The 20,575-nt window shown below is 37.9% G+C and overlaps 1 protein-coding gene across 1 annotated transcript in view; it reads right to left on the bottom strand.

Annotated features, from left to right (window-relative positions):
* The window catches only part of DDX10 (DEAD-box helicase 10), a 181,012-nt gene that overhangs the window by 61,533 nt on the left and 98,904 nt on the right, over positions 1 to 20,575 (bottom strand). The window contains exons 14-15 of the mRNA XM_027468537.3: positions 17,125 to 17,238; positions 14,750 to 14,911 (exon numbers count right to left, since the gene is read on the bottom strand). Of these exons, the coding sequence (XP_027324338.2) occupies positions 14,750 to 14,911; positions 17,125 to 17,238 (276 nt within the window). The remainder of the gene's footprint in view (positions 1 to 14,749; positions 14,912 to 17,124; positions 17,239 to 20,575) is intronic.

Here is a 20,575-nt window from a genome sequence, read left to right on the forward strand (position 1 = left end):
AATCCCACTGCAATAGTTCACATCAACCTGATCAGCTAGAACACGCAACCAAATCTTTCTCTAAGGGAAGAGCTCAATCCTAAAAATATGTTCCAAATTTCTCATTCCTAGAAATCTATATTCATGCCTGTCTTAAAACACAACTTTATTTGTTCAAGCACAGCTTAGCAGGAAAGCCTTCTTCCATTTCACCGTAAAACAACCTTGAAATAGCACACCACAAAGAACAAATCTCATGGTCCCACTAGAAACATCTACTTAATCAGGAGCCACTGATTTGGGATGTTGCAGTTGCTGAAGTTTTAGTCCCTTTAATTTGCACAACGTTAATTTTATTAAATCTAACTTACTAATCAAAACATTTAAGTGAAAAGCTTGCAGAAAAATCAGTATATTCCATAATTTATTTACTAAACCAGATTCTGTTCTGACAAAAATAAACATACATACATATTTCACCACACCTCCTTTCCACAAAACCACACTCATTATAGATACTCCTTTCATTCAGTTCTTCGTTAAGGCAAACTTAAGCCAGTCATTCTATTATTCTGCTGTAGATTACCAGCAGGCTAAGTTACCAACTTATTATCCTTAAAAGTATTATCATGGTAGTTCTCAAATCCTCCCAGAACTCTCCTGCTGTTTCAAGACCCTTTTTAAACCAACGTTAATGGTATTATGCAGCTCAGAGACCTTCTTTATCAGCTTTTAAAAACTTCCTGCGAAGTATCATTCTTTTCCCCCAGTTACACATCAAGTTAATGAGGACGGTTAATAATCTCAGTGATTACAGGAATAAAAAGCTTTAATCATCATCATGTAGTTTGACTATAGCATTTGGCTTTCCACTAAACAAAAAGCAGTTACAGCTACTGCACCCTTCTACCTTTTCTGCATGAGAACTGGCAACTGCTCTGCCTAACCAGGAGCCAAAACCATGGATATAAAACTGCCTCTGTTTCTAATATATGGAAAAGTTAGAATATTAGCTCTGCAACAGACTTTCCAATTTTTCCTCTTTCACAGTTGGATTTAAAACAAAAATTCATACCCTTTTTACTTCTCCCTCAAGACACTAACACATTTATTAAAAGACGAAACTCTAACATTCCCATTCCGTGTTCTTAGGTTGAGGCAAAAAAGGAACAAATAATAACAGCCCTCTGTTATTATTCCTATCTGTTATATACCTATTTGGTGAGGTTAGGAATACGTGAAAGATATACAAATTCTGTTTATATGGATCAGCCTTAGTTTTAGGATATAAAAACAAACAAGAAAATGCACTTTTGAAAGCTGAAAGTACTTTTTTTTCTCGCAGAAAGCCCCTGTTTGAATCTCTTCTTTGTACAGTTGAGTGTTCATTTGATCTTGTCCAGAGGTTTAACAGCAACATTAAAAAAATACAGTTTATTGTCACTTGCTATTAATAGATTTATTTGACATAGTTCAACAAGGCCAAGTGCAAGGTCCTACACCTGGGATGGGGCAAACTCAAGCACAAATACAGGCTTGGCAGAGAATGGATTGAGAGCATCCATGAGGAGAAAGACCTGAGGGTGCTGGTGGATGAAAAGTTTGACATGAGCTGGCAATGTGTGCTTGAAGCCCAGAAAGCCACCCATACCCTGGGCGGCATCAAAAGCAGTGAGGCCAGCAGGGTGAGGGAGGGGATTGTCCCCCTCTGCTCTGCTCTTGTGAGACCCCACCTGGAGCCCTGCATTCAGCTCTGGGGCCTCCAGCACAAGGAGGATGTGGAGGTATTGAGTCCAGAGGAGGGCCACAAAGATGATCAAGGGGCTGGAGCACCTCTCCTGTGAAGACAGGGTGAGGGAGCTGGGGTTGTTCAGCCTGGAGAAGAGAAGGCTCTGGGGAGACCTTACAGCAGCCTGCCAGTACCTCAAGGGGGCTACAGGAAAGCTGGGCAGGGGGTGGGTGGGGGGGGGGGGGGGACACTCTTTGTCAGGGGGTGGAGTGATAGGACAAGGGATAACAGCTTTAAACTAATAGAGAGCAGGTTCAGATTAGATATTTGGAAGAAAGTCTTTATTTAGATGGTGGTGAGGCCCTGCACAGGCTGCCCAGGGAAGCTGTGGATGCCCCATCCCTGGAGGTGCTCAAGGCCAGGCTGGATGGGGCTTTGGGCAACCTGGGCTGGTGGGAGGTGTCCCTGCCCATGGCAGGAGGTTGGAATTAGACAAGTCTTTAAGGTCCCTTCCAAACCAAATCTCCCTATAATACTATCACATTAAGGTTTTTTTTTCCTTTCAGCTTTTCAATTTCTAAACAGCGTCTGCGTGGTTTTTGCTTTTTGTTTTGTTTTACAATAAATGTCTCCTTTTTCTTCAGGAATTTCTGCATAGCTAATAACTCGGATCTGCTTGAAATATATTCCTGGTTTTGGTGATGGACAGCAGTTTTACCAGCCTTAAATTTCACTGACCTCTTCTATTTGCTTACCCATAGGCATGAAATAGTCTCACTCGATACAAGTAATGCATCATTCCATATTTAGCCCTGTGAGCATTAAAATAGCCTAGGGCAAACGTATTTCCTATTAAAATTTCATGTTCATCTGAGTCTGAAGCTGTTGTTTTTGTTTTTTGTTTCTTTGGTTTGTTTTTAAATGCTAAAGAACTCCTGCAGGGTTTGATCAAAACTTTTAACGCTGCATTTTTAATAATCGATGCTTTACCTGCTGGTGCCATATTTTGGAGCTACCAATCTATCACATTTAACAGCTGAGGCCATGGTGTACAGTTCTCACAATTGGCCAGGTTTGGAACAAGTCACTCTTGCCTGAAAAATTCTGGTTGTCATTTACTAATAAGGCCTTGGTAGTTGATACCAGTACCAGATATCATTGCTCCGTATCTACTCTATTTTTGTAAGACACAGAGACTCCAGAGTCAGCTGTGCTACACAAAACACACACGCAGCTGTTCAAAAATTCACAGCATCTCTTATATACTGGCATCATCGTATTCAAAAGCTGGTTTCCACCCAGATTTTAAAGCGCAGATGTGCTCTGAAAAGTGACTTAATAAATAGCACTGTGGTATCCCACATTTGTCTTCTCCCAGATTTCACACCAGGTCTGTGCTGCTTACACGCAAAAGGTGTTTTTTTTTTCCAACTGCTCAGCTTGCAAGCAACTTGGGATCTGAAAATCCTGCTCTACTAAACACGCCACCAGCCCATAAAGCAAGATTAATCTTCTAGTTACACAATCAGCATGCACATGAGCCAACATAGAAACAAACGATGCCCTCCTCCACAGTGGTTCTGTTCTGCACAGGTAGACAAAATAAAAACTAGAAATTAGTGATAGCTATTTATTATTTTTAATAACTTAAAAATAAACAGAATGGGGGAGGGAGGGCTGAATACACAGAGTAAGAAAATTCCATTTCAGCAGTCACTTGTTTAGCCATTGCTACATTTTATTTAGCTTTTGTATTTTGTATATTTTGTGTGTCTTTAAGTATGTATTTTAATATGTTTTCTAATAAAGCTTAGGAAATCATCTACGTGCAAGCAGTGGTCCAACTACCAAATTAAAAGAATGTTCCCAGATGAAAGATCAAATTGAATAGAAGTTGAATATTATTTTCAACCAAGGGAAAAAATAGAAATTAGGTTAAAAAATGGTCACCTCTGAATAAATAAATTTTAATGTCTTAAAATTAAAAAAAAAAAGTTATGACTTTAAAAGAAAAATCAATCACCAATCTGTTAACATGTGGTTTTAGACATCTATTAAACAATCCCTTTAAGCAAAAAAACTATATGAAGATAACAATGTAAACCCCATCTGTGGAGCTGATGCTTATTTAATAGGTAGAGAAAATGAAACACACAGGTTTAGTATGACCTGTTTAAAACAACATAGTGAAAGTGTGAAAGTGCATCATCAAAAGCATGTGAAAGATGGCCCGATGACAAAACGACAATCTTAAACATTAAGAAAGCATTGGAAAAGGTCTTAAAGGTAACTGAAGAAAAGTATCCTCAGTTAACAGAAGAAAAAACAAACTGGAAGAAACTAACCCTTATAGGACATTGTTAAAACAAAACCAAAATGGGAAACCAGTTGAAAAAAAAATCAAAATGACTCCTTTCTCATCTAACATCTGAACACATCGAACATGTTTCTAGGGCAGGTTTTGTTTTTTTGTTGTTTTTTTTTTTTTAACAAGTTGCTAAGTAATTTCAATAGGCCATCTGTTTTGAACATATGTATACTTAACACATGTATACAAATATACACATACAGTTTGTTTCTAACAAGTAGCTTTGCAAAATTAACAAATAAGAAAGAGATGTTACATTCTGATAATTAAAATACAGAGGTAGTCCAGTAACATTCTTTCTTTTTTGTGCAAATTGGAATCTGAGCCAAATTCTGAACCTACAGAAACGAATGGGATTCTTTCAAATAAATACACAGCCACTTCCATCAAAACCCATGTATATTCATATACAAACATAAATGTGTAGGGGTAAAGGTAACCTTCATTCAACTTAAAATACGCTTTCAGAATAATTATATCAGGGATTAAGCTAGTTAATGGTGCTTAAAATTAACATTTAACATCGCAAACAGAAAACTTAAGGATAAATTCAATGGGAGTTGTACTGCAAAAAATGCCAGGAGTTTATAGAGAATAAAGTCTGATCGAGATGAATACTTTCTAATTCTTCAACTACTTTGTTTTGCAGGAATTATACCTTTTAAGACTAGAAATTCATAATCTAGATGGGTCCCAGACTCTGAGCTGCCTTAACTCATACACCATCCTGACAGGAGGCAGAAAGCCCAGAGCTCCCCGTGCCTGCTCATGCAGATACAGGCACCAGCAGTACCCGAGTGCTGAGCAAATAAAGGGTGCAGCTCCCATCAGACGATGCTAGTTTGTCTCTAGGATCCAGGAAAGGCAGAGGCTGGCATTCTGTGCAGTCGTGCCATTACGTCCTTCCCTGACAACACGATGGCTGCAACCCCACCTCAGCTGAAGTTAATGTAAGCTTCCCCCACCTTCCACTTGCAAATTCCTGCTTACAGGTGGTACTGGCATTCATCTGCTCAGGGCATCCTCAAACCACTTACTCTGTTACTTCATTTCCTTCTTTTCTACATCAGTAAGATGAGGCCAAGAACTCTGATTTTGCTGGAAAACTCTAGAAAATATTCAAGGGCACTTCAAGTTTTAAGTGCAGCCCATCCAGCTTTTGAAGTGAAGAGAAAAAAAAAAAAAAAAAGCAAGCAATGAGCAAGCTGCTGCCTCTGCCAGCAAGGCCAAACATATCCTGGTGCTGACTGAAAAAGGATGGCTGTCAACACACCTGTCAGTGCCGTACCCCTTATCTTAATAGCTCTGCACTTGGGCTATAACAGCAGCATTGCCTGCATACAATAGCTATGAAAGTGCTCGGGCAGGCTTTCTAATGAAGTAATACTCTCTTGATTTATTTTACACATCTCCCCATCTCTAATACCTCTCTTTGCAGCTGAGCTAAACGCTCCTCTCAGCTGCTACCTGCTTTCCTTTATGTCCTGCTCCCACACTGGCACACTCCTTACACGAGACAACAGTCCCAGCCCCACACAGCACCACTCTAAACCAGCTGAACAAATACACCCAAAGCTGAGAAATTTCACCTCACAGTGAAGGACTGGTTCAAGTGCTTTACTTAATAAAGAATACATTTTTTTCACCTTTGGATTATTTCCTTTGAAATAGGATGCAGTCTCTCCCCAGAACTAAAGTATTGATCAATTTCCAGCTACAAATACTATTTTTCATGTTTGTTTGTTTGTTTGTTTGTTTATTTTTATCTTCCAGCATACTGAATGGTTTGTGTTGCCTAACATCTATTTATTTCTTTATCAACTGGACATGATTTGTTTTGTTTATCTTGAGTAAAAATGAGAAAAAGAAAATCCCTGGAGGGTCTGTTCTGCTTCTTGAACTGTAATATATCACTGAGTACAGTGAATAACAAGTATTTTTTAGTATTATTTTTATAAAATTATAAACCAAATATGTTTAATCATAATTTTTCTGTCATCGACGGAAATCATTTGCAAAAGCAGGTTAGGGTCTGGAGAGACGAGGCCCAGGGCTCCACATGGAGGGGCCCAAAGGAAGGGGCAGGTTCGAGGAGCTCCCCCCAAAAAACTCTTTCACCTGGGCCATGGCTGGGGCTGCAGTCAGAAGACAAAGGCTATAGTTTTAATTGGAAGTAAACCCAAAGAGTGCAGTATGGTGTGAGGTACGTAACGGAAAAATAACCACTATACATACCAGCTGACATTTTAACTGATTTGAGCTGATCATTCTTCTCCTGCTGGTTAAAATCACCATCATTACTGCTTTTAAAATCAAATCCGCAGTTTAATTCTAACCTTCAGCTAATTTAGGTTATAAAGAAAAAGAAATCTTCCTCCATGAGTAAACTTACATCTCATTTTCAAGTTTAAAAATTGTCAGGAACAAGATGACACGCAAGGTGCCCCTTCCACTGCCAATTTCATTTACACAGACTTTCAGTCATGGTTAGGTGACCATAGATATCCCAGTACTTTCTCCAAGTATGCTCAATGTACTTTATAACTACACTATCTTTTCTGCCCCTAAATGCATCCAGACATCTTCATGGTTTTTATGCAGCAGCTCAAAACTCAGTACCGTGGCTGTTACATCAAGCCTCTTATTAAGACTCCTATTTTTCTTCATTAGAGGAAGCATCAATTCCAGATTCTGAAGAACTATATGTGAATTGAAAGAAAATTAATAAAGTTCATCTCTCTCCTACTCTCCTTCGTTCACATATATACAACCATAAAGTCACAGAATCACAGCATGGTTTGGGTTGGAAGTGACCTCAAAGACCACCCAGTCCCACCCCCTGCCATAGGCAGGGACACCTCCCACCAGCCCAGGTTGCCCAAAGCCCCATCCAGCCTGGCCTTGAGCACCTCCAGGGATGGGGCATCCACAGCTTCTCTGGGCAGCCTGTGCCAGGGCCTCACCACCCTCATTATGAAAAATGTCTTCCTTATATCCAGTCTAAAACTTTACTCATTTGGTTTAAAACCATTGTCCCATGTCCTGTTCCTACAGACTCTGGTAATAAACTCTCTATCTTTCTTGTAAGCCCCTTTTCTATGCATGCATTGTATGTGCATGTCTTTGGAGTACATGCCCAGCCAGGTCCATAACCTGACAGCACAACAGCCTTCACCTAAGAGGGACCACAAAAGAAACCTCTTGGTGTTGGGAGTCCCCAGGATTTCAATTTCCTTACCAGTCTGCAACCTGGCATTTTCAAGAACGAATTTTAAACAGGAAGTTATTGAATAAATTCACTGGGATAAGCATGCTCTTCTTGAAGCTCCAAGATTTTTATTAGATAAAAGTCTTTCCATAAGGTATGCCTTGTACCTTGCAATATCAGGCCCCTGAAGATGGCCTGAGCTTATTTGCTACTAATGCCACCCAAATCAGGGAAAACATTACTTTTAGCCATCTTCTCATGTTGATCACACCAAGTTCACAGCATTTACTTGCTGGAAAATGAGGTAAAAAGCAAGGCTCCTATTCATTTTTCCTTCAGCACCTATTTTGCTGAGCTTGGGTTAGCAGAAAGAGAGGTTATTAAAAAGCAAGATGAATCCCTCTCTGCCACTATTTTCTTCCTAACAACAGTGCATTTTCAGCTGAAAACTTGAAAAATGGAGTGTTAAAACATGTTCTGAATACTTTATTCGCTTCTCCCTTTATTGTTGTTTATAACGTTTTACACATTTCAAAAGAGCTCAAATTCATACCTCTCGCTGCGATGCCATTAAATACCCATTAATGCAGAATTCTTTTCACAGCATCTTGATCAGTGTTACTGCCCTTTCCCATGTGGTCAACTGCTAAGATTTACTTTGCTTCCAAAATTTCAATAAGCATTAATTACGTTACAATTATACTTCAGATTTTTATTTATTTTTATCCATCACATTTTCAATTTCTCCCCGTTTGCAAAGGAAGGGGAGGGTAACAGAATGTGAGACTCATGAAGGAAACCTAATTATAGCGTAGATGCTTTGCAAGTTTCCACACGCCTTAAGGCACTGCAACACACATCTCATCTAATCCAAGCATCTCGTGAATGCACCAAAACATATTTCTGATCACACTGCAAACTGTACTCATTTAGAAGACATTCACAAATGGATTTACAAGCAATGGCCTGTGGATGCCTTCTGGCCCGTGGATGAATAGGTCTGCTAATCATCAGAAATGATTCTGTGAAAAAAGTTCCTATTAAGCTGACAGGCCATATTCACCTTAAAAAAAAAAAAAAAAAAAAAAAAAAAAATCTCATCGAAGTTTTGATATTAAGAACCTCCAATTTCCCCCTGCAAGTTCTTTCATTGTCAAGCTCATACTGAAGAAATGATAAGGAGAAGGATTTTCAATGGAAAATGGCCTATAAAATGACAGGCTTTTTGGTTTTTTAAATAAAAAGCAGTGTTTTTGTAAATCACTTATAATCTAAATCAAAATATGAACCCACATGTAGGACATAATAAAACTTGCTGAAACAACCCACACTTGCACAGCATTCCATAAATTGTTTGCTATTCACCCTTTTAAAGCCAATGAAGAGACCTCAGGGACTAGCACATGTGCCATTTCAGAGGACTTTTTGATTACTGAGGCACCTAGTCATGGAGCAGACTGCTGCACTTGGGTTATACAACACCAAAATATATTTGGTTTCAGGTGATATTCTCACATATCTACATGACATTTTAAATAGATTTAACATGTTTCAGAAATTGTTTCAAAGGAAGGAATTAAAACTGCCAAACATACAAAGCAGGAAACTACACCACCAGCATCACACATAGCAGGAAGGAAAGGAATTAGGAGGAAATATGAATCAAGACATGAACATACGAAACTTGCTGAAGAGCAGGAACAGAAGTTATGATATTCAATGGATCTGAAGCAAAAACAGGGAGGAAAAAAGTCAGTAAGCAAGGCAGAAGACCAAGAAATGGAGCTGCCATACCTGCTGCTAGAAAAGATGCCAACTGGACAATAAAAAGATCCTTAGCAGTCTGCTTGCAGGATAGAAATGAAAACAAAGACAGGAATGAAATAATGATTGCTACTGCAGAAAGTAAAGGTCAAATGACAGAGTTTGTGCTATATTGTGATATATTTTGGCTGACAGTGCAGCGGCATACAGAGGAGTTTAAGAGAAGGAATGACAGTCACGAGTGATGGATTTAAGACTCTGTATACAAGGGACTGCTGAATGCCAGTGAGAGAATGTGCAGGAAGGGATGAAAGTGTGAGACTGACATCTGTATTTTCTCCATGAAAAAAAAAAAAAAGTAAAATATTAAGCAAAGTGGAAGTTGTAGGAAGAACACAGCATGAGAAATGGAGGAAATCCACTGGAAAGCAAAAAAGCATAGAAACACCTGAGCCTAAATTACTTTATTGTATGTATTTTTTAAAGAGCTTTGATTCTGTTACATGTTCCAGCTTTAATATATGCCATGAGCACAATGAAATGTGTTGTTCAGTTAACAGTGGAGAGGTGGAAGGGGAGAACCGGAGTTACTCAGTTTTCTCATTGCTTTCCTAAATCGTCTTTTCTGTTGTTCCACAGACTTATTAGCAAGCCATCAGCTACATTCTCCAAATATTCTTTCCAGGTTTTATTTAGCAAGCTGTCACATGTATAATTCAGAGTAATCCCCCAGCAGTGGGCTTACTGTGATGTCTTATTCCAGTAAATTTTTTCCCCATTCCACAACCGGCTATATTATTGCTGGAGAATTAATTTCTACTCTGTTTGGAGAGCTTTTATTTATTTATTTTTAATGGTTCTGCCTCTCAACCACAAGAAAAACACTGAGCATTGCTAAGTACAATATGTGAAATAAATCTCTCCTAAATTGCAATTCCCTCGATCAGCATTGCCACATTTCTCTTGTGATCATCTTTTTATGTTACCTAATTGGCATCACTGGGCACTTGCACTGCTCATTTTCAGACCTACTATCTTCAATCTGCCAATAAATGAAGAATATAGCAGGTTTAAATTTTGCTTTTTAGTCTTTTTTTGATAAATGTTAGAGAGCACAGAGAAACAAATGCACTATTTATTGTACTAGATTAGCACGAACAAGATACAGTCTTCAGACTGCATCCAGTAGGTTAGGTATAACGTAACCAAACCTACTGCTTATACAATGAAGACCTAGCACTAAGGGTTTCTTTTCAGCAGGAGTACTTATGGATGTGCATATGTATGCTACATCTTCTACATCTTCAAGTTTCATAAATAAAATTTATAGGAAATAAAGTTGTTATTCCACCAAGGTGTCTTCTAACACATCACGTCCTAATAATATATCTGAAATGGAGACCCAAGATGCGCTCTCAAGTTTTTCACACATAGTCAACACAGGTCATTACACCACGATACAGAAACAGATCTTTATAGCCACAATTTTTGTATTAAGAATATTCTATTTTAAAACACACACTTTTTTTTTTCCCCCTCTGGTCAACTACAGCTGTTTAATAGATTAAAACTAACAGTAATTTTTTAAAGTATCTTCATTGATACTAACTTGATTGAGTAACTTCCTTGATATATTTAAATAAATTTGTTGACTTTCAATAGTTGAAGTTATGGAACAGGCATGGGCTGAAGTCACACATGGTATGCCTAAATATTTGCACTCACGTCTACTGCACACACCTAAGTCCCAAGACACTTTGTTGTGCTCTCATTACAAAGGGTAAATGTTGCCACATTTTTACACTATCCAACAGTAGGAATTTCAGACTTAGAAACTGAGCTTGTGCAGTACAGTGATTGTAATTTCCGTGTTACCCTGCATCACAGACTGCCATGGGAGCCTTCTAACCTGAATTCAATGGTTACAAGACTAAATCCATTAAAAAGCAACCTGAGGTTGTATTAACCATGTGTCCAAACACAGTCCCAACCAAGTCAAGGCTTAAAGATACATCCATTTGGATTCAGTACTTTTCAATTAATTATCTGCTCACCATCTACTTCGCTCCTGCATTATTGGTCAGTAACAAGTGCTTCTGCATTTAGTTCTCCAGGAACACTCAGCAGCTCGCACTGTGCCTCAGGAGGGTGCAACTACCATTAACTGAGCCTTGCAGGCAAGAAGATGTAGGCAGAGAGGTAAGTGACTTGCTTAAGGGCTTACCACCAGCTAGTACCACAATAACGCGCCAAAATTCCTGTCTTTTGGTACAGTTTTTAACCTGCTAGATTGTGCTGTTTCTGTATTTCTCGTTATGCAGACAGGGCTGCATACACAACTTCAGTAACATGAACTTCAAATAAATCCAAATTTAGCTGCTAATGAAGTGCTCCCTAAGGACCATACTTACCACCAGGTTCGAGACCAAAAATGTATGCAGATGCCTCAATGCATAAATTCACATAAGAAAATAAATCTGCTGCTCAATGTCTCCTCTAGATTATAGCACAGAAACTCTTCTCTCAATGACACATGAAGGGGCACTAAGACATCCCCACCTTCCCAAAGTAAAGGAAAAAAAGATAAAGTCTCCAAGTCTTTTTGTTGCTTCCACATCCTTTGTTCATAACACACCTGAATCTCTATTAGGTTTCCTCCTCTCCCTCCAAGTGAGGCTTCAAAATAGCACGTGCAGCCCGTCCATCAGGCTCACACACACACACAAACTTCTAATAGCAAATTCAGACAATGATCGGGCTCCTGTCCAGCACAGCCACAATACATGTATCCAACAATTCTTCTTCCTTAACATCACTGAGATCACAGTCAGAGGTTCAGACTCAGCCAAGTCTCTCCTGTTTACTGATCGTTCCTTTTGTGAAGGGAAACCTTATGAGCTGGGTATTTTTAAATACCACTGGGTAGTCGATGTGAAAGTAGCCACATAATTCCTGTTTATTGTCAGGCAGTTCAAATTTTAAATAATAAGATTTCCCTTGGCCCAGTTGTAAACACCTTCTACTAATCCTGTCAGTTCCCTAGCATTTTTGATAATGCAGGCCTGACAACTTGCCCCACTGGCAGTGCAGTAAGTTCCAAAAAATATTAGATACATACCAGTAGCTGAAATTGGGTACCCTAAAATACAGTCACATGCAATACTAGTTTATCTACAATCTCTAAAGTATGCCAAAGACCTTCCCCCTATAGTGTAAATTAACTAATTACACATTTTCTGTTCAAAAAAAAAATAATGAATAATATCTGCCCTACATGATAACAATGTCACTTCCTCAGGAGTCACTGGAAGAGTAGCTCTTCTGATCACTAGACAAGCTTAAAATGACCTAAGAGGAACAAGATACCATTTGCTTCTGCTCACATCACAGAAAATGTAAGGATTTGACATATTCTCCTAACTATTACTACTAAAACTCTTTCCTAAGCAGCAACAGCTTACTGTCAGCTATCCCGGACATAAAGCACGTCTTAGTAACTACATAGTTACTATATGATATAGTAACAAAAACATTAAATCCATGCTACTTTACCTTATAAAAGGTCGATTAATTTCTATTGAAAATGAATTAGCATCTCAAACTTGATTGCATTCTAAAGTGAGGGTTGAAGATCATCTTCAACCACAAGGTTAGTGAGACAGTGGGGAAGCAAAGGGAACCCTAAAATCCCTACCAAAGGGAACCCTAAAATCCCATTTCCTGTCCCTTCTGTCTGTCCTTTCAATTTCATCTCCTTTAAATATGGGAAAGTGAAAAATTAGGATTCTAAAAAAATTTTAAGACCACTTCAAAAATTAAATGACAATCAGGAAACTGAATGCTACGTCACATACAAAGAATTTACCATAAGGAACACTTTCACCTCCAATTGTTATGCCAAAAAATAAAAAATCTGAATGTGCATACAATGCCTGAAGGCAGTAAGGCAGCACTTAAAACTACAGATGTATTTCACAGTCCCTCAATCAAAAGCCTTTTTTAAAATATATTTTTCTTTTTGTTACACTGCCATTTTTTTTCTCTTCCTAAAGAATAAAAATTAGTTGTAATGCGAAAAACATTCATGCAGTAAGGCAGGCTACAAGAAATACGACACTTTTCACAATTACAAAAAATTATAAATAGTTATGATGTGGCATGTTCTGTTCATTTTGTTTGTCTGGCTTTCAGAAAGATGAATTCTCTCATCATTGCATCTCAACAGGTGAAATACTGTGTTGGTTTTTTTAAATGCAAGTAAACATCTGAGCAATGTTATTTGTTCTCCTTGTCATTATAAAGGCAAAGATGTGTTAACAGACCAGCTGATGAAGTATTTAATCATTACAGTCTCTTATCAAACAACAGCATCACTGAAAGTATACGAATTTGAGAGTAAATAGCAGATTGATTCTGAAGTCATACATTAGTCTCTTCTTCCCTATTCATTAAATTGCATCTTTGAAATCTAATACCATTATTTCCTGCAAATTTGGCTATGATTTCACCTGTACAATAGAGAATAGATGATATCTTTGCAGCTACCCTCAAATGCAACACTCCAGTAATGAACAACAAGGTGAGATTTTCACGGTCCTCAAATCATTATAACAGGATTACAGGGGAAGAATTTCAGATTAAGTGTGTGAAGTATGCTTTGACTTTAGCTTGACTTCTGTGCCTAAATGTAACTTGAAGATTTCATAAATCCTCTCTGAATTATTTTGTTTAAATACAAACCTTAACAGACACTAGAATATCCAGCATCAATCACTAGCAATTAGTGGATAAAGTCAAACTGAATATAGTCAGCATTTGCAGAGCAGAGCAATAAAACACTTCATAATGCTTCGGAAATCAGGAGCTTTGAATATAAAGTAGGCCTTTAATCGCATGTCGTTCTAGGATTTCGCATTTATTCATGACCAGGAGAAATCCAAACCTTTCTCACAATGTCTAACAGAACAGCACTGAGCACTGAAGACATCCAGTGGTCTTCCATATGTGACAGGGTCAGAAAATTCTGCTTTGGTCAATGACAAATAATCCAGAAGCAGTTTGCAAAAATATGTTATGTGATTTAAAGGTTTTTAAATGCCAGTGTTTTGTGTTTGTTGTTGTTTTGTTTTTTTTTTTTAATGCCCAACTACAGTTACTAAAGTTTCCAAATTAAATCCAAAATTATATGACACTCTTTGAATAAATCACGAAAAAAAATCCAAGAGCCTTAATAACGCTGATATAAGAAGTCAGCACTTTTGCATATCTGAAATTTATTACTGAATGTTGAGCTCACAGTAGTCTAGAGACATTTCTGAGATTTTTTAATTCCCCTTTTCCCTGAACACTTTTAGAGAAAAAAAAAATTTCTTTTTTGTCAAGAGAACACTTCCACTGAACACTGGCTTATATTAAGAAAAAAAAAAAAAAAATGTTCCCACTAAACTCTTACAAGATTTTTATGTTGTAAATAAAGACACGTTGTTATCAACAACTGGTGTTGTATATGGCTTTATGTTATCCAGCTACTTACAATGTCAGAACAATCTTTCTGTGTCCTCTGTAGTCTTGAAAACACTGATGAATTTAAATGAACTGGCACTGCACTTACTGTGCAATACATTTAAGTTTCCCTCACTGAGTAATCTATATCACAGTACCTATTTCTGCACTTCAACAACTGAGGAAGAAATCAACTTACCCTGTGTTTTTCCTTAATTTTCTTCCTATATTCTTCTTTGTCAAATTTGTCTTCTTCCTGCAGTATCTCTTTCACTTTATCTAAGTTGATACCACCGGCATCATCATCTTCATCTGCTTCTGCCACACCGGATTTTTGCACAGGTGGCCACTGCTGCACTAACTGGATTATAGGTAAGAAAAACAATGGTTAGAAATGTTTTTGAACATCAAAGTTTTTATGTCCTAAGTAGTCCAACACATTACTTTTTTCTGGACTAAAAAAGGCCATTTGCAAAGAAAAAAATATTTTGAACAATACAAATTCAGATACCTTACTCACATTCAGTCAAAAATAAGTATTTAAAAATAAAGTTTTCATTATACCATGTTACTATTTAATAGATTCACTTGAACTTTTTTTCCCTTTGCCTAATGGCATAAATAATTTATAACCATGTTAGTCATTTTGAGAGAAAAAATGGTATTTGCTTTCAAGAAACGATTCTCCAAAATCATGCAGAACAGAATGTCAGTAAATTTAAACAGTATACTTTCAAGTAAATTATCAACATTCCAATATTGATAGTTCTCCAAATGGAGAGAAAAATCAGTTAAAACTTCATCACAGAGTACATGAACAACCCTAACTGCAGGTCTGTGTTTTGGGAGGAAGCAAGGAGGATAGACATGAAGGTTTATTTTGGTTATTATATGAATACTGCATTGGAAATGTTTTAAGATTCAAGTTTGACATGTGGATGACATGCTGAACACATCCAACATCACTTAAACATCTGAAGCTCTGAACTGAAGACAAAGTCTACATATTAACAAAAAAACCAGCCCCACCTATCTTATGACATAAGAGCTTATACTTAATGAGCCGATATGTTTGCCAAATCATTCCTGCACATGAACTGACACAGTAGTAACTCCTAAAAATAAGCTATGTGATAGAAAATACTGAATGTCTTTCAGATAGTTTGTAAAAAGAGGGACAAATGTAAAACCATGTTTAGGACTCTAATGCATGTAGGGTGTTAATCAGTTGGATCCTGGTTATCCCAACCAAGTGTTACCACATGCTTTCTTAAAATGGACTTTTTCTACTTGTATTTGCTAGAAAATTACATTTCTTAAAGGTGATTTATTTTAAACAGAAGCATGTGGAGGGGAACAGTAAAACTTGAAAGTACAGTTTTATACAGCCCAGCAAAAAAGCAGGAACAGATGCAAAGTTTCTTAACTTAAACAAGTCAAGCATCTTCTCTACTGTTACACTTTTCTAAATACAGTTCCTCCGCTAAGTTTTGCTCCGCATCCTATTTGCTTCATTGTATGGACACATGAAGCATTTGCGCATATATTTTGAGATGAGACAACTACTTTTGAATATCCAAAAATATCTAATTGAGTATCTATTGAATATCTAAATCTAATCTAGTATCTATTCTAGTATCTAAAAATATTTAAATAATTTCCAGTCAATGGGGCAACCTCTAAAACCTTTTAAATTTTGTTTAATGACAGTAATTATATGACTATACCCCCTTCATCCGCAATACAAAATCCTTTTATTTTATTTGGTCACAAAAGCAAATGAACTACTTGTAAAGGTGACCTCTCTTTCAGTTTATGCCTTACAGAAATTAATCTAGAGTTTAAAAAAAAAAAACTTTACTTTCTTCTTAGTGCTGGAAATGGAAAAACAATGTACACATCTGAAGCTGTGAAATCAAATGTTAGCAAAGTTTATGGAGCATGGAGGCTTGCTCCTGAGGTTATCACCACAATGAAACCCTACAGTGACTAGCAATCCACAGTAGTTCCTTGCTGTATAAAATCAATACATTGCTATTAAAAGATCCAATTAAATTACTGGCCGATTTCAATGCACTACTGCATCAGCACCAGCAGGCAGAAATTTGGTACTCCCTTAGGTTTTCTAACAGCATTTTCCATCTAGAAATATCTAACATTGGAAAGAAAATCAGGAACAGGAACTTCCTCTAATTCCAATAAGTTAACTCAACTTTGGAGAGCTCTGGCAACTACCTATAGGAAAATAGCATTACCTACCTGTAAGTAAAAAATAGGTTCTCTGTTCCACCTGAAACTGAGGATAATAGGCAGGGATGAAGTACAGATAGCTAAGTGTAATAACATCTCATCCAAATAACTTACAAATACAAATGTAAAACAAGGGCAGTACTCAGCATTCCTCTTTTCCTCTGTGGAATAGAACATAAATGGAAGCTGAGCAGTTTAGCAAAACATAAACCAATTATAAGAACCACACACTTCTGAAAAGCTTTTTTTTTTAATGTACTTTTTTCTTCACAGAAACTACAAATTCAGTTCTCACCAAAATACAGTTATTCTGAATTATCTTACCTCTCCCTCTTCAGTAAAAACTATTCTTGTGTTGACTTTAAATTTCTTCTTCAAGATTTTTTTGGCTTCTTGTGTTCTGGTTGCTTTTTTCTTCATCTTTGAATTTGATGCATTCTGTATAAAAGAAGAAATGAGATTTCTTTGTTTTGTTTTGTTTTTTTGGGTGGGGGCATAGACTATATGTTTTCAATTTTCTAAATTCAATTTAGGCATTAAAATGTAATTGCTAAAACATATGAATGCAAGACTGATGCCAGCTGCACATTAGCTAATAGATATTTTTCTTAAACTTGTTTTTCGTAAACTTGTTCTATCATGACAAACTCAATAATTGTTAAAAATTCAGCATCCCTAAATCCTACCAGCAGTGGGACGTCAGACTCATGCAAATCTCATGAACCTTTTTGGAACAATGACACTAAATTCATCAGCATATGCTGTCAGCTGGTAAGCCTCACCATACAAGAAATCCAGTATAACTGACTGAAGCCATTAACCACAACTGATAGATCACTTTCATCCCACTTGTCCTCCGGTGATGAAAGTAACTCACACCAGCCTGTTTCTGCATCAGTGAAAGGTAGAGAAGGCCATGCAAGAAATTTTCTGTTTCGTAACTCCTGTTCTGCACTGCGGTGGGATTGCAAGGCACAACGGTGCTAGGAGATGTGTAACAAACTTAGCATTTAACAAAACTTAGAACCATAAACGCTACTAGCATCTCAGGAGAAAGTTTTAAGTGCTGAAGCTACCAGGGAAACTAAAAGACTGAAATTCACAGATATTAATATTGCTTACAATAGCAGTTATTCCCTCCTTGCTATCACCAAGAAACCAAAACTGACCAGAAAAAGCAAATAAGATCAGCAAAACAGTATCCCTGTGTAAAACACCCTCATCCTGAAATTATGTTAATTCTTTGTAAGTGCAATCTTGCTGTAGGAAAGGAGAAGAGAAAGAGGTTGCTCCTATTTTCTACAGAGATCCAGGATTTACCTAGAGTATTTTTGGATATTGGAAGTAGTTTGTGACTGTGGGACGAGCATTTCAATTAATTTATTTTCCATTGCATTTCACAGCAGTAGTGTCAAGCCCACAGATGGTCCACAAAGGTTTGAGAGAGCAAGAGATAGCAAAAGCTATTCTGCTGGAATATGCGCAGACTCCTTAGGAGAAGGCTTGTCATAATCCTGCAAAATTGCAATGCTCCAATACCCAGGAAAAAGTGACAGCCTGAAAACCAGCCTAAACTTCTGATAAATAGCAGAAAGTGGTCAAAACAACCAGACAGAAAAAAGGAAAAGCCAAGCCTCTTTATTACTATTATTATCATTATTATTATTATTATGGTCATTTTAATCGGTTTTGTATTCTACACCAAATCTACTATAAAGGGGAGCAAAAAAAAAATTCAGAAAGTCAGTGTCGTTGTGGTCAGTACACTAATGCACTGAAATATGAGCTACAGAAGAGAAAAATTACAGTCTTCCTAACAGGAAAGATGGTTTGTGACAGCTACTGAGCTGTGTTATCAAGTAATGACCATATCTATTATAGAAAATAGTAACTGTAGCAGCACTCATGATCTGGGTATTGTCACAGGAGTTTTGTTGCACTGTTGCTGGGTCTTACACACACCTTTAGTAGCTCAGGAAGCTGTGCTATTTCTTCACTCCTGTTGCTTATCCCATAAGCACAAAATGTTGAGAGTCTACAGAAGCACAAAGCTCTTACCTCAGCGTGTCAACTCATTAGTACAATGAGAATAGTCCAGGGGAAGAACTTAAAGAGGGATGTTCTTCAAGCTGGTACAACACTAAAGAGCACAGAGACCCAATGGACTGCCCAGCACACATACAGTTGTAATATTTTTAGTTGTACCTCCATCCCTGCCCTGTTTTGTGTGATTTTGAGAAGCAGAAGTATTTTGCTGCTGCAAAGTAACATGGAAACAAATGAGACAGGTCAAAGTTCCCAGACAAAGAGAAGGAACAAGAGGAGGAAGAAATAAATGGGAAACTAAATTCCCTTACTATACACATAAAAGCAGTGTTAAGATCAGTGTATGAATTTGGCAGACGTACAAAATGCAGCATGAATGAAAGGTAAAAGATTATGATAAAAATACAGGGAAAGCATCGGTACAAAATCCTGCATACCTCATAGATAACTCGACTCTTCTCTATTAGGACACAGCCCAGGGGGATGTTAGCGCTGTGGTTCCTCTCACAGCTTCCCTATCCCACCTGGTTCCCATCCCCGTGCCCTAACAGTCCAGAAGAGCCAGGCAGGTCGGCTGTGGTGTGTATACAGTCCTGGAGCTACCATAGGATCCCATGACTGTTGCTTCAACCCTCTCTTGGGGACATCTCTCACGTTGCTCTGGAGTCCCTACAGCCCTAAAGCCTGTTCCCTGAGCCTCTCCTTCACTTGTCTCCAGAAGCATTTTTCACAGCATCTAATTTCCACACCTCCTCTCTTCAGTGGCTGCCATCACCCCCAAATGTGCCTGAGCCAGGCGTTTCTCCAGCCAGCTGCTGTTTTGGGGCACAATGGGTTGTTTCCATCCATCTCAGCACACAGCCTCCTCCCACCCACAGCGTTCCCACAGCCCCTGCTACTTCAGTCCCACTGTTCACGCCTAACACACTGCCCTCACCCAAATCCTTCGTACCACTGCCTGCCTTGGCTCTGACCCTGCACTTCAACAGCTACATTAAACCATCAGGTGCACATCGAGGAGGGCTCTGATTCATCCACTGCAAGAAGCATGCAGATAAACACTGGATGGCAGATTTCATAATCATTGGGGGTTTTCCGTTTTTATTAGTCAAAAGCCTAAATTTCCCTTTCTTTTCACACGTGCACGTGGCAGCTGGCTTGCTGGATTACATAATGACTTTGAATAAAAATCAGTTCTTAGAAGCACTGAAAATTCAAATATTTTGATATACAATCCAGAACAAAACAGCTCATATGCAGCAAGTTGTTTTTCCCTTCAAGAAGGAGCAGGCTTTTGTCTTCTGGTTTAATAGATCTGATATTCTTAGCTGAACCTCTGTAAAAAGGTTTTCTTAATGATGACACTGACAAGTTTCAGACATAAGAGCTTACTATCTTTCAATTACAACTTTTTGCTGAAAAGACAGTGTGTCAGGAACAGAAATGTCACTACATTTTGCTGTTCTAATACAGAATGGTTTTCCTCATTGATACATTTGATCCAATTAACACCAATGAAGTCAATAGTTTAGACCTGGAATATATAATGGTCAATAACTCAGGGTCAAAGCATTTCCAGTCTCTTACCCTGACCAAGACAAACACATTTGCTTTGGTCTTAGACTTAGTGTTTTACAAACCACCACATGTGACATTTGGTTCCTTCTAACTACAATTTGCCTGTTTAATTCCAGCTGCGCTGGCCTGTGAAAGCAAGCGCCTGTGAAAG

This window comes from Anas platyrhynchos, chromosome 1 (genome assembly GCF_047663525.1).
Source record: "Anas platyrhynchos isolate ZD024472 breed Pekin duck chromosome 1, IASCAAS_PekinDuck_T2T, whole genome shotgun sequence".
Classification (NCBI taxonomy): domain Eukaryota; kingdom Metazoa; phylum Chordata; class Aves; order Anseriformes; family Anatidae; genus Anas; species Anas platyrhynchos.